This window comes from Pteropus vampyrus, unplaced genomic scaffold (genome assembly GCF_000151845.1).
Source record: "Pteropus vampyrus isolate Shadow unplaced genomic scaffold, Pvam_2.0 Scaffold548, whole genome shotgun sequence".
Taxonomy (NCBI): domain Eukaryota; kingdom Metazoa; phylum Chordata; class Mammalia; order Chiroptera; family Pteropodidae; genus Pteropus; species Pteropus vampyrus.
Window position 1 is genome coordinate 388121 of NW_011889329.1, and position 15982 is coordinate 404102.

The 15982-nt window shown below is 35.1% G+C and overlaps 1 protein-coding gene across 1 annotated transcript in view; it reads right to left on the reverse strand.

The window, feature by feature from the left end:
• Window positions 1-1436: 1436 nt before the first annotated feature.
• Window positions 1437-15982, reverse strand: part of HPRT1 (hypoxanthine phosphoribosyltransferase 1) — a 34209-nt gene continuing 19663 nt past the window's right edge. The window contains exons 4-8 of the mRNA XM_023525299.1: window positions 6275-6292; window positions 4408-4490; window positions 2877-2923; window positions 2631-2707; window positions 1437-2092 (exon numbers count right to left, since the gene is read on the reverse strand). Coding sequence (XP_023381067.1) covers window positions 2045-2092; window positions 2631-2707; window positions 2877-2923; window positions 4408-4490; window positions 6275-6292 — 273 coding nt within the window. The 3' untranslated portion in view covers window positions 1437-2044. The remainder of the gene's footprint in view (window positions 2093-2630; window positions 2708-2876; window positions 2924-4407; window positions 4491-6274; window positions 6293-15982) is intronic.

Genomic DNA, 15982 nt, shown 5'->3' on the forward strand with positions numbered 1-15982 from the left:
GTTCGACTTCTTTATGATATTGTAGCAAGAATCAGACAGATTTCAGTTTAAATCTTTGCCATTTACTAGCCGTGCACCTAACTTCTCAAAATATTCATTTTTTAGCAGAAGCTAATGTTTATGGAACACTTGGCATGTCCCAGGACATTGTCCTATTTTACCTGCACTATCGCATCTAATTAATTCTTACAATAAGCCTGTGAAGGAGATGGTGTTATCTCCATTAAGCAGTTGAGTAAACTAGTTCTAAAGTTAAGTAACTCGATGTCACATAGCTAATAAGCAAAGGTCGGGACAGTCTAACCCAGAGCTCTTAGCTATTCATTATTCAACAACAATCTGAGCTTCTACTATCTTTGAGGCACTAGGTAAACACATGTCAGTGAACAAGATAGATAAAAATTCTTGCCCTCCTTATGGAGCTTATATTCTAAGATGTGGAAGGGGGAAACAGTGAGCAATAAATACAAATGTAAATGACACAGCATGTTATTAGGTTAAACCACACAAAATTGCCAATAGCCAACTACTTTTACCTACAAAAGTGGTAATTTCATATTGTTTAACCTAATAGACGGTGGTAAGTGCACATGAAAAGAGGAGGTAAAGGAGGATGAGCAGTGGGAGGCAGGTTGCAGAAAATAGGGTGGTAGCCCAGTAGACCTCCGTGAGGTGGCATGTGAGGGAAGAGGAATCAGGAGTTATCTCGGATACTACACTCACATGTGGTAACACCGACCTCAACCTCAGAGGGTTATGAAGATCATATGAGATATCAAAAGTGAAAAAGTTTTGTAAACTAGGACGTTCTAGGGCTATAACAAATTATTACTTTTAAGTTCCCTAATTTGCTGCTGAGAATTATGGCAATCTTTTAAAGGCATAAACATAGTTCAATGGCTCACAAGGTCGTTAGTGCATACCTTATCTGGAGAAGAGAAGCAATGAAGAGTTGTTTTGGTTTAAAACTTTTCTTCCTGCTCCCGGAAAACAAAAGGTTTTGTTGTTCTTTAGTCAATAATTATCTACACAAAGAAGGTAACAGTACATGTCTGAAAACATTGTCGCAATGCAGATGAAATTGCAATCCAAAGAATTTCCAACAGAATCCCAAGAAAATCCTGCTATTTTAGCACAGTAAAATGTAATAAAGTATATCATGTGTCTGAAACTTAAAAGACATGAAAGTATATCATGTCTCTGAAGTAGGTAAGAATTTCCCTAGCTCCACCAATCCATTCTACCTAATAATCATTTTTTTGTGCTTGGTAAAGATTACAATTAAACTAGCTTCTAAAACTTAACAGACAAGAAAAAAGTAACCAAAAGAAAACTACACTAGGTTAATTTTTAGAGAAATGATAGGTATGCATAGTTTCTTTTAAAGAGACAGCTTTTATTCTAAGGGTTTTTATTTTGAAGAATTCAAAAAGTGGTAAAGTTTTTTTGGAATTTATTGATTTGTATTTAAAAGGAACTGTTAACAAAGATTCACCAGAAATAATCTGAACAAGTGGGAAAATACAGTTACTAGTACTGAAACACTACTAAAATAATTCCAGGACATATGATTTATCTGACATAACAATATCTCTTGGATGCTGTCATTGATACTAAAACTGCTTCTTACTTTTCTAAACACACAGTAGTATAATAAACAATATTAAATTGCTTCTGTTCTTTCCTGAATATATAAAAATTAAAATACCAATTAAAAAACTAATATATCTTCTCTTTAAATGTTTCTTACAGATACGATTTCAATATTTTCATTCAATAGTGGTGTGGTTTAAGAGATTTTTCATTCACAAGTCAAACAACAATTCACCCAAAGGGAACTGATAGTCTATAGGCTCATAGTGCAAATAAAGTGTTCAGGAATGCAGCAACTGACATTTCTAAAATACAAAACAGATAAAACTCTTAGAAGATACATGCAATAAGCTCTACTAAGCAGCTGGCCACAGAACTAGAACATTTGATAACTTTACTGGTGATGTCAATGGGATTCCAAATATTTCCAAACTCAACTTAAACTCTCATCTCAGGCTTTGTATTTTGCTTTTCCAGTTTCACTAATAACACAGACGTGCTAAAAAAAAAATAAAAATCAAGAAATTCACATTAGAAAAGTGTATTCTGAAATGAAAGGCAAGAACAGTATTTTGCATATCTTATATAAATATAAATAGTATGCTGCTGGGTGTTTTTACTAAACAAACAGAGGTTTGTATAGACTTCCTAATCTTCCTCACCCATGTTCATAAATGCATTCTCAGGATTCCTGCCTCCAGAGTAGAAAGAGAATATTTGAAAAAAGAGTGAATTAAAAGACTTAAATTAGTTCATTTATTTCTTACTTATGATCACATCTATCATCTGAAATAATAATGGGACAGTTAGTGTGTATTAAAGCTGTTCAACTGTTTCAGCCAGCAAGAAGTGTCACCCTAGCCTGGCCAAGTTCCAGCTCTAAGGACGGCTGTACTTGACTACAGCTTTATGTGACTAATGGGAACCATCAGTCTGTTCAAATTATGAGGTGCTGGAAAGAGCAAACAATTCTTCTCTTTCGTAAATTTTTACATGGGTCCTTAAAAATGAGAGTGAGAAAAGGAAGCTTTACTTACGTTCAAATCCCTGAAGTATTCATTATAGTCAAGGGCATATCCTACAACGAACTTGTCTGGAATTTCAAATCCAACAACTACAAAGAATCATGATTCATTATTTAGATACAGAAAACATCACTTTCAAATCTAATACTTGTAAATGTGCCCTCTCTACAAATATTCTCTCATAACTCTAAACCATTTCATATAAAACTTGTTTGAGTTACAGATGTTTAAATGATTGACAAAAAGTAATTCACTTACAGTCTGGTCTATATCCAACACTTCGAGGGGTCCTTTTGACCAGTAAGCTGTTAATTACAAAATGTGACATATAACATATAGAGACACTATGGGGCATTACAAAAGAGAATATTAATGTTCTGAAACATGGTTTCAGCTGTATTTAGCATACTATGGTCAGATTTAATGTACACAAAGGAAGAGAGCTAAGAAACAGAGAGCTAAATAAATCAATCACAGGGATCACCGGGCAGGGGAGGCAATGAGTTCACACTATAGACAAGGCCCTTGATTGATCTGCAACTAGAACACAATGGACTCTTCTGAGAGCTACACCCTGACTACCCACGCACCCGCACCCTCGAAGGACAGTTAATCAGGAGGAGGAATGGGTGGGTACTGCCAATGAGCAAAGAAAAGATAAGGGCTCTCAGTCCAGAATCTTTAGAAACACAATCCCTGAGCCACAAAGAGTGTGGGAGAGGTGAACATCACCTTTTAAGACTTTTAATACTTGGCTTACAAAGAAGAACTTCAGGCTAAAAAGTAACTAGCATGCTAAAGGAGCTAGTATTTATTTTTGAGAGCAAAAACTGCAGATAGGATGATTCAACTCTAACAAAAGCTGATTTCATAACTCAAGTGCTGCCTGCTGAAATTTTTTAGCCATTAAAAAAAGCATAGATGGTGCTTGGAAAGCCTTTACACATGTTAAAGGTGGCCCCAATAAAATCTATGATTTCATACCTTCCTAGAGAAATATATTTAAAGAGCTGAAAAGGACCTAAAGTGATTCTCAACTTCAGCTGCACATCGGAATCACATGATAACTTTAAAAAAACAAAACTCGGATACCCAGGTCACACTCCAACCAATGACATCAGAATCGCTGGGGATAGGATACAGACATACATTGCTTTTTGGTTTTGTTTTTGTTTTTTTTTTAAACTCTCAGGTAATTCCAATGTGCAGCGGAAGCCGAAAACCACTGGCTTAAGCCTCCGCCTCCAAGGGATCATCTAATCAAGTTCCTCATGATTCTCTTCTAGTAATTAGATAGTGGATATGCTTGGACTCAATTTCCATTTAGAAAGAAAAACAAAGAAACCACTCACAGCAAAACATGTCCCTCCACCTGCATTTACTCAGGAAGAGTCCAGAAATGGTATCATCAAACTCAGTACAAGCTGTACTAAGACTTCAGGGAAACTCGGCACCTCATACGCCTATAGATCTGAATGTTCACTAAAGCTCCATCTATAAGGCACAACTGTAACTCATTTCTGAAGCAATTCCAATGCTTTAAATGGGTAACCACTCCAGAGAAGAAATACAAATAGTCAATAAGCAGATGAAAAGATTCTCAAGTTCAGTAGTTATCAAACAAATGCAAAATTATTCACGAAAGATATTACTGAGTCTTATTTGAGATTACATTTTTTTAAGATAAAACAACAATTGAGAGCATTTATCCTTACAAAGAAGTAATTACTTAACCCTCTTTCAAATGAAGAAAATATCCTATGACAAAATGTTATATATACATATATACCTTGCGACCTTGACCATCTTTGGATTATGCTGCTTGACCAAGGAAAGCAAGGTCTGCATTGTTTTGCCAGTGTCAATTATATCCTTTAAAAAAAGAAAAGACATTTAAATGAAACCATTACAGCTTTAAATTCAGTCATTATATAAACACAAAATACCTAAACCCCATGTATAATGGGAATAACAGTGTGTTTTTTTTTTCAGTGCAGTAATTCTCAGCATAATTCATTCATACACTAGATATTCTAGAATCTATAAATCATCTGGCTTTCAGCAGGCTGTAGGAATGCCAGTCCTCAGGACCAGATTTTGTAGGCACCAAGAGGTCAATGACAATGAATTTAAATATATATGAGAGTATGTACACATGTGTTTTATTAGTGTATTATGATGCCGCCCTTCATTATAAAAGGTATTTGAGATTTTTTCATAAATTGAAGATTGAGATGCTCTCCCTCCGCAACTGTCAGATGCAAAACCCTGCTTTATACCATCTTAAAAGTGTCCAAATTAATAAGGTTTTACTATATAAAATGTCTTTACATGAAAGTTAATTTTAGTTAGTCAAAAGTAGGACATGATACAAAATAAACCCATCTCTAACTGGGAAAAATGTTTCTTAAACCATAATCCTAATGCTCTTCAATGAAAATACTCTCTACAGATGGTATAAAGCAGTGCTTCACCAAGTGGGGCCCGTGAGTCATCAGAAACAACTGCGGCTGGTGACTTGTGAAAAACGCAGATTTCTGAGCTGTGGTTGACAGAATTCTGATGGACTCCAAAACACTCCTGCCCCCTGGTGTACACACCAGGAATAATCCTCTCCTTCTGAATGTGAAGAGGGAACTGTGAAAATAAGGGGATGGTCACTCCTGTGAATAGGTAATATTATACAAGATAAGTTGTAGCAGACTGGAGAGAGATGCTTCTGCTGGTTTTGAAGAAGTCGGCTGCCATGTGAGAGGGCCATGTGCTAGGACATGGGGATGGCCTTTAGGAGCTGAGTGACTGACTCCTGGCCTGCAGCCAGCAAGAAAACGGAGCCCTCAGTCCTGTGAACTCAGGAACTAAATTCTGCCAATAACCTGAGTTAACCTGGAAGAGGACCATAAGCCACAGGTGAGGTAGGAGCTCCAGCCTTGATTCAGCGTGATGAGAGCCAGAGCAGTGGACCCAGCTAACCTGTAGTTGGGCTCCTGACTCAAAGAAACTTGAGATAATAAATGTGTGTTGTTTCAAGCTGCTAATTTGTTAGGTAGCATTACCCCATATGAAATAAATCAATCTGAAGTAGAATTAATAAAATGGATGCTCTTAGCAGCCTGTTTTAGTAGGAAAAATTGGAAGCAAACTCCTTATTTGTAGGGCATTAAATTGGTTGATTTATATATTGCAATGTTATGTGGCAATTTAAGGCCAATTAACTCTATGTGTCAACATGAATAACCTCAAAACCAATTTTGAGTGAAAATAACAAATTGCAAGAGAGAATATATATAGTGTGGTACTATATAAGATTTTAAATCACAAAATATATTTTGTATATGGATACACATATGCAATATAAGTATAAAAAAATGCATAGGAATAATACACATCGACTTTAAAAGAAAGAAAAAAATCTCAGGCCAAAAAGAGAGGGGTAAGAAATACACCCCAAATTTTCCATTACCTAGTAAAAATAAATTACAAAATATTTTTGACAAAAAAAAACAAAAACAAAAACAAAAACATTCTCACTCTCTTATAACACAAGCCCACCATCAAAACTGATGAAGAGGAATTTCCTTTTTAGCTTACCTTTAGGGCTGTGCATACTAAGTTAGAAAATGATAAATACTATGCTAAAAGTATGTAGAACTTACTTCAACAATCAAGACATTCTAGAAGAAAAAGAAAAATGAAAATTAGTGTAATGAAAGGCTGTTTCTAATTATAACTCAAATGACATAATAATAAACTCTAAGGAATTCTCATTTTAAGATACTTTACTATATCAAATGCTGATTTAAACAAGTAGGCCATCTGTTGGGGATTTGGAACTCTTTAATATAAAATTTTCACTGCAATGGATTTTTTAAAAATAGAATCTGACCCATATGTTCATTTTAAAAAAAGTTTTAAATTACTTAAAAGGAGGTCTAATCTTGGGCAAGTCATAAAATTACTCTGAGCCTCAGTTTCCCATGTATAAAATGAGGGAACTGAACTAGTCTAATGTGTCTTCCAACTCTAAAATTCAAGACTATAATTTGGACACTAACTCTAAAATCATGCATTAAACCTACCATATGGAATCTAATTCAAAACCCATTTTCTCATTAGGCCGAAATTAATTTGCATTTTCTGGATGTGTTCATATTCTTGGACTAAACTAAAGAAAGATACCAATCTCTGCTTCCTTCCCCCATAAACCCTCATCCCAACTTCTACCTCTCAGAATTTAACAGCTAGAAGAACCCTTAGAGAAAATATTGTCTAACAACTACCTCCAAAACAGAGAAGAGTCCTATCTGTTTTCTTATTCTAGTTATAGGAATGAGGTAGCATTTCATATGCTGGTTATAATCATTGCCACAAGATGATCCATGCTTTGTTTATTTGTAGTTCTCATTTCTGTCACAAACCTATTGCATCAGAATTTTAATGCTCTATGTATTCTTCTAAGTCAATAGTCACCAAAAGTGGGGCACATAAGACCTACTGGGTTGCAAGAAATAAATAATAGAACTTTTAAAAAAATCTCACTTTGTATGATCTATAATTTTGCATGTATTTTACAATATACATAATACTACTACCACAGTTCATATATAATTTACTCCTCTCTTCATATCACAACTAATTTGTCTCTTTCAAAAGATACTGCAATCTAAATCTTTAGTAAAATTGAATATGATCAAGTAACAGACCAATAATTGTTTCACTGCCTATGTGGTTCTTTCTCAACATTTTCTCTACCCTAGCTGGCACACCTGAAGGATAGCATTTTCCCATCAGTAACTGTGGCTCACTGCTGCAGCAATTTATACCATGGGATGGAGTTACAGTTTGAAAACAGTATTGAATTATGAAACAGAGAAAGTGGATTCTAGTCTTGGCTCTAATACTAAGTACCTGCATGACCTTAATTAAGTCATAATTATAGACTTTTAGTGGTATGAAGCAGTTTATACAAATCAAAGTCCAGAGACATGAAGTATTTGTCCAATACAAAATTGTAGTCCCTAGAGTATAATCTCCATACTGTTTAAAAAATGAGAATCTCTACCATTATTGAGAGCTTATTTCATGTCAAATAGCTACATCCTTACTAAACAAATAAAAAAAATGAGGCTCAGAGGTCAGTCAATGACTTGCCTAAAGACACAAAAATAGCCAAGTGGTAGAGATGTGACAAGGTGTTTTTGGGGTCCAAAGCCCATATTCTCATCCACTAACTGCAAAAGGAACAGGGAAATATTTATATACATATGTATTTGCATGCACAAAGTGTCCCAAAAGATAAACTGAAAGAGAAAGTCCAAATAACCCATAATCTAACCACCAAGAAATAACTGCATCCAATTTATATGTCTTGATTTTTTTTCCATAATAAATATGCTTTACTGTGACTATCATGAAACGGAAATTATTTTAGAAACAGAGACCTTTTAAGATCACAGAGGTAGGTACACAGTGGAACAGGGCCATTAGGTGGGAAAGGCAAGGTTAAATAAAATCACAGAAGGTGAAGGCTAGGCCCCTTCTAGCACTAAAAACTGACTATATTGAAGAAAAGGCTTCAAATGACTTCTAAATATAGGCCAAACATGCTGAAAGGGAAAGAGGATAGGTCTGGCAGTGGTGTATAGGATGAACAGGAAGGGGAAAGAATCAACAGATTACCATTTATCCTTTGAAGTTGTCCAAAAATGTTGAAGAGGACATTAGTTTGGTGTGACCCTAACACAGGACCACAGAATTTGACAAGTGCTGTATGTTGAAGTTTCCTTATATTCAGTCAAGTAAGCTGTAAACATTAAAATGTAAAAGCCAGAGGAAAAAAAAAAAGAGCTTTGGAGCCCAACAGACCTACATTCAAATTCAAGCTCTACCACTTACTGACAGTTATGACTTTGGACAAGTCCTTCAAACTTACTGAGTCTTACTTTCCAGATCTGTAAAATGGGGATAATAATATCTCTACCTCACAGGATTGTTGTAAAACTTTTATGAGATTATGCCTTTATATGTGGCATAGAGTCTATAAGTAAAAAATAGCACTCCATCATTTATCATTGGTTATTCAAAAATCATTTATTATATCAGAAGAATAATATTCAAATATCTTATTATCTCTACTGGTTCAACCAATTGCCTATACTGAAAGAATTTTGATGTATTTAAAAAACTCTTTGAGATTTCCTGAAATAATAGCATGTTTGAATTTACGGAGTGGTCTAACTACCAGAAACTGCTGTAAGAACTGCATGTGCATTATTTCGCTTAATCTTCTTAACTCTATGAGGTGGCTCCCATTATCATCCCCACCTTACATATGGGAGACAGAGAAGTTAAATAACCTGCCCAAAGTCACATAGGAAGTACTGAGCCAGGCTTTGAATCAAAGCTGTCCATCTCCAAAACCCATACTTTCAGGCACTACATTATACTGTTTCTCTATCTTTTAAGAAATTATATATGACCTATTTTTAAAAAGACTATCTTTTCCATACACACACACATACACACACACACACACACACACACACACACACACACACACACACACACACACATATACATACACATATATATACATACACACACATACATATATAAATATATATGTATGTCCTTGTGCATACACATATACATTTCATATTATCAAATGAGAACTAGAAGACTTAAGAAGTTAGCTATCTAATGTTATAGCATGATAGTCGAAATGATATAAATTCTAAGAATTATATTTCTAGACATGAATGACCAGGTAACTTTCAACTAGAGATTAGTAAAAATTAAAAAAAGTCCTAATTGGCCATTACTGATGCTTTTAAGTCCTAAAAAGTATGATGCACCCATTTTCAAGAGGGCAGCCACTCATCTTTAATCACAGTAATTTCTGAACCATGAGGGACATTATTAGCATGACAGGTGTCTGGTTCTGGCCCTGGACCATTCCTATGAGTCAAGCAAGTTGTAGGGTCTGATCTATATCCTACTCAACTCCAAAGATATTTCCCTGAAAAGTCTAGTCCAGGCCCAGATCATCTTGAGCCGAGTCTGGGAAACCAAGTCTGAGCAGTAGTTCTTTAAGGCATACCTCTTAGGTTCCTAGTTTTCTAGGAATCAACCCAGCAGAAACCAGCAGAAACCCTTATAGGAGTTTCAAAGGGGAATGCTCCACACCCACTGTAGTCAGTGGTGATAATGATCATAATTTGGCTATACTGGATTCAAGACAGAAAACTAATGTGAAAGAGCAGGTGAACAAAAGAGCTTAGACTTGCCCTACTGGAGAGCAAACCATAACAAAGCTACAGCAATTACAACGGCTCTGTACCAGAACAGTAATAGACAACGAGATCAAGGAATAAAATAGAACCCAGAAACAGACCCAGAAACATATGAGGATTTAGTATATGATAAAGACGGTATTTCAAGTCAGTAAGGAGAAGATTAATTATTCAATAAATGGTGTTTGATCAACTAGGTATCCACTTGGGAAAAATATAAAGTATGATCCCTACCTCGCAGCATACATAAAAATAAATTCCAGATGGATTAAAATCTAAATGTAAAAAATAAAGCCATGAACAGAATGGAAGAAAACAGAATATTTTCACATTCTTAGACTAAAAACCTAGGCATGACATGAACCCAAACTAAAAATAAAAGTCTGTAACAAATAGTCCTATTATACATTGGGTTCCAACAATAAAAAACTAATAGGAAAATGGAGAATGAACACAAATAGGCAATTCACAAAGAGAAGGCCATGATATATGAAATATCTGAGAAACAAATACTACAACAGTGCTATTTTACTGTTCACCCATTCACACTGGCAAAACTTAAGCCTAATGATATAGGTAGGCAAAAGTGAGAGAAAACATGCACTTTTGTTGGTGAGAGTACCAATTTATATCGGCACAATCTCTTTTGAAAATAATATGGCAATATCTATTAAAATTGTAAACATGCACGTCATTTGCCCCAGCAAACCCACTTCCAGGAATCAATGCTACAAAAACACTCAAAAGTTAGTAAAGGTACATACAAGGATGTTTACTGTGTATCAATTGTTTATAAAAAAGAAATATTGGAGACAATCAATGTATCTATTAACAGGGAACTATATAAATTAAGTCCATCCAGACAAAGTAATACCATGCAGCTACTGACACACTGACATGGAACAATAGTAATTAAAAACACCAACTAGTAGATAGCAATACGTTGCCTATAACCACTTTTGTTCAGCATTTAAAAAAAGTTTATAACAGCAATTACCTCTGAGTAGTGAGAATTGGGGATAAAGACTTTTTACTGTTATATACTTCTATTTTTGTCACATACTTCTATATATGTGTCCATTTTTTATGGAGTGTTATTTTTGAAAAAAAACATAAATGGGTCAATACTGTTCACTGTTGCAAACTAAGCATGAGATTTAAGTATGACTTCTGATATAAAAATCTTGCATATTACTTCTCAGCTCGAGGAAATTATGTACACCCTTTATTCTAACTAACTTAAAACCCAGAGTTTCAAATACAGAGAATTGATTAATAACAAAAAAATTGTACAAAACCTGAAGCTTTCAATGAGTGGCTCATACTGAATGATTTATACTATAAATCAAGTTAAACAGTGCCATCTTCTGTAGGAATTTGGTATTACAGTCTAACTCCAATTGACCCTCTTCTACAGAGGAAAGGAGTAACGGTCTGAGAACTGAAAAGTATGGAGACACGGAAAAACCCCTGTGATCCAAAGGCTATGGTGATAGGGTAAGAGACAAGAGAACTCCAAGCATTCAAGACACTGCTGCTCCACTAGCATCCAAATCTCCATATTCCTGTCTGCCTCAAGGTTTTTTAGCTTAAATCAAGTCTCTTCTGAGGCTTTTTTTCACGGAAACACAATCATCTTTAAAACAGAAGCTAACAGACTCATTTAAGAAAAATATTGCAGTCCACTGTGCTAGCATACAGGTAATAAGTGCCTAAATTACATACAAATGGCATCTATGGATCAATTACCCCACCAGAAGAATTTCCCCCTCTTACTGTCTAGTACTAACTTCCCACTGTATCCCTACTTCATTACTTTACTGAGTGACTCTTATGTGCCTCATCTTGAGATGACAGAACTAGCACAGGAGAAGGGAGAGTCGCGCCCCCTGCTCAAGTCGCTCTTCATCCTTCTCTACCATCCTATCTCCTCATTCCTTCCAGCCAGAGAGCCCAAGCTATCCTTAGCTCAGAGGGTCACTGTTAATGATATAAAATTACCAGAGAAGCAATTTGGGTATACAAATACCCTTAGTGCCTGTGTTTCTATTTTGTCTACCTTTCTTGAGTCCAGGTGAAAAAATGAGAAGGGGAATAGAAAGGAACTGTGTTTATTCTTATTTTTATATCACTAGGAATTTTGAAAATCTCTAGGTAGCAACAAGAACTGAAGCTTGGTATAGGAAAAGAGGAGAGAAAGCTGTGTGAAAACTCATAATGAATGGGTTGACAAAAGAACTGCTAGAACAAACAGGTTGACACCATAAGGAGAGGGTGCAGAGAGGTCAATCACTAAGGCTAGGGTCCCAAAAAGGCAAGACTAGAAGTATTAGTGAGGCAGAAAGTCTAGGCTTGGCGTTTAGTGGTTTAGCACTATGCAGCTTGCTTTTTGCCATGAACTTCAGATCATTTTTTCAGGACCACAGAATGGAGTTACTGGGAAAAAGTCATTCCCTGTACATCCAGTTAGGCCCCAAGCCCATACACTGTATCATGTTTTCTCTTCACATCATAATCTTAACCATCTTCTGTCCTTTAACTGTTTTCCTTTATCTTGATCGAATATCAAGTGAGAATATTAGAATCATATACTTTTAGAGGTATACTGTACCTCAGCTGAAAAGTGGCAGATATCCAATTTTCTAACATGATATGCATAAAAAAAGTAAGTCTGGAAAGATATATGCCCAGATAATAAGTTAATTTATTTACCTGTATTTTATGAGTTCTTTTCAAAGAACATGTTGCTTAAAAGAAAAAAAAAAGCTAGGAGCATTTCAGATCTTGTTTTCTGGCATATGTTATCAGTTTAGCTCAAGTAAACTCATACAGAAATTCTTGAGAAAAAGCTATTATGAATAATGATGCAATGAACACTGAGGTGCATATACCTTTACAGATAAATGTTTCCAAATTTTTGGGGTAGATATCCAGAAGAGGGATTACTGAGTCGTATGGTGAATCTATTCCTAATTTTTTGAGGAACCTCTATTCTGTTTTCCATAGTGGTTGTATCAATTTGCATTCCCATCAGCAGTGTATGAGGGTTCCTTTCCCCCCACAACCTCTCCAACACTTGTAATTACTTGTCTTGTTGATAGTAGCCATTCTTACAGGTGGGAGGTGGTATCTCAATGTGGTTTTAATCTGCATTTCCCCAATAACTTGTGAAAATGAGCATCTTTTCATATGTCTGGAGAAAAAGAAGCCTCTTCAATAAATGGTGCTGGGAAAACTCGAAAGCCACATGCAAAAGAATGAAACTAGACTGTTATCTGTCACCATACACCAATAATAACTCAAAATAAATTTTAAAAACCTAAATAGAAGACCCAAAACAACAAATTGCATAGCAGAATAACTCATGGATCTTGGTCCTATGGAGGATTTTATGAATTAGACCTCAAAGGCAAGAGAAGTAAAAGCAAAAATAAATGAATGGGACGATATCAAACTAAAAAGCTACTGTACAGAAAAAGACAACATCAACAAAACTAAGAGGGAACCAATTGAATGGGAGAAGATATTTGCAAACACCTCCAATAAGAAGCTAATATTCAAAATGTATAAAGAATTGATACAACTCAACAACAACAAAACGATCCAATTGAGAAATGAGCATAGGATGTGAACAGATATTTCTCCCAAGAAGGCATTCAAACAGCCAACTGACATATGAAAAGATGTTTAATTTCAGTAGCTATTAGAAAAATGCAAGTCAAAATCACAATTAGAGACCACTTCACACCTCTTAGAATGACTATCATCAACAGGACAAGTAATAACAAGTGTTGGAGAGGTTGTGGGGGGAAAGGAACCCTCATACACTGCTGATGGGAATGCAAATTGATACAACCACTATGGAAAACAGAATAGAGGTTCCTCAAAAAATTAGGAATAGATTCACCATATGACTCAGTAATCCCTCTTCTATATACCCCCCAAATTTGAAAACACTTATCCAAAAAGATATAGGTACCCCTGATGTTCACTGCAGCATTATTCATGGTGGCCAGGACATGGAAACAACCAAAGTGTCCTTGAATAGATGATTAGATAAAAAAGAGGTGGTACATATATACAATGGAATATTACTCAGCCATAAGAAGAGATGAAACACTGCCGTTTGCAACAACATGGATGGACCTCGAGATGATCATACTAAGCAAAATAAGTTAAACAGAAAAATTTGAGAACCATATGATTTCACCCATATGTGGGATATAAAACTGACAGCAACAAATGAACAAGATAAACGAAAACTCATAGACAGACAACAGTTTAGTGATTACCAGAGGAAAAAGAGGGAGGGGGAGGCAGATAAGGGTAAAGAGGGTCAAATATATGGTGATAGGAGATTTGACTTTGGGTGGTGAACATGCAATGCAATATACAGATGAGGTATTACTAACCTGTACACTTGAAACCTATATAATTTTATTAACCAGTGTCACCCCAATAAATTTAATTTTAAAAAGCTTTTATAAATGTAAAAAACATGCTGATGAAGTAGGGTCCTTATAGATCACCTAATGCTACACTATTCAATACAGTAGCCACTTAAGCATATGTGGCAATTACTTAAAATTAAATAAAATTAAAAATTCAGTTCCTCTGTTGCACAAGAGATATTTCAAGTGCTCAATAACCACATGTGGCTAGTGGCTCTGTATTAGACAGAACTGATACAGCATATTTCTATCATCACAGAAAGTTCTATTGGTCAGCACTGCTCTAATCAAATCGAAGAATACACTTAATACAACATAATACTAGAAAAGATTGAAGCGTTAGTACTGATATTTAATATCTGATATTTTCAAATATACCATTTTCAAACTTTCAAAAGTTATTGCATCCTGTCTTTATGCTTTTCATTCCTTGTCTAGTTTGGGACTAGGATCTGATAAAATCAGCATGTTCAATAGAACTTCTTTTCATGGCTGAAGACAATACCTTGCATACAATAGATAATCAATATGTGTTTGCTGAGTGAATTAATCAATTTCCTTAATTTTTTACAAAACTTATAGTTTCACAGGACCAAACCTGAACACTACCTTTATGGCCTAAGAATCAGGTTGCTTATATAAAACTGCAGTTGTCTGACAAGGACTTCATCAAAGTGAAAATCCATAGGAAAGGGCTAGAAAATGTAGTTTTGACCCTAGTTCTGTTAAAGTGTCTTTATACCACAGACAGCATATATCTCCATTCCTGCCATTTTAAACTGAATAAATTCTTTCCCCCACCCATGTCTATGGTCTTAATTCAGGAAGTAGGAGAAAGGTATAAATCACTTCACTAGCTTTATATACATATAAATAGAAAAAAAAATAGATTTAGAGAAGATAAGCTTTAGATTATCTAGTGTCAATACCAAAGTGGTAAACTCATTTAACTTCAACTGCTCTGGAGAAAAAAGCATATCTTAAAAATGACTAAATATTCAGAAGAAGGTCAGATTGAAAGCTACTGACCTCTTCTTATAAGACACACTTTAAGAAACTACTGCAATATTTTCTGCATTTTTCTTTAACAAGCTCAAATAGTCACCTTCTTACAAATTAATATAAACTAATTTGCATCTTTGAAATATTAAACAGATAGCCTAATCAAGGTACTAATGAAGCAACTTCTAAGATCAAGATTGAAAGTTACAGCTATATGAACCTTGACTACGACTGAAGGAAAAATTCCATAATTGACAATTTTGTTTGCATGCAACTGTTCTGAGTAGTAGAGAATAAATAGTAGGAAGTCTATATTAGAGGATCCAAGTCAGTTAAAAGTGTTCCCAAATAAGACTGAGTTCTGTACAGAGTAAAAGGCCTGGGTTCAAATCAAAGACCTGTATGATCTCGGGCAAGTCGCTTAATCCCTCCACACCTCATTGTTCTCAAATATACATGTAGATAACAATTCATAACTCAGAAAATCAGGCTAATTTTCCCTTTGCTTGAGGCCCACACAAAAATAGTCCCACAAAATATTTGTCTGTCAACTTTTTCTCCTGAGGCTTCATCATTTTTTTAGTTAAACTATTTTAGAAAAAAATCACAAAATTGAACT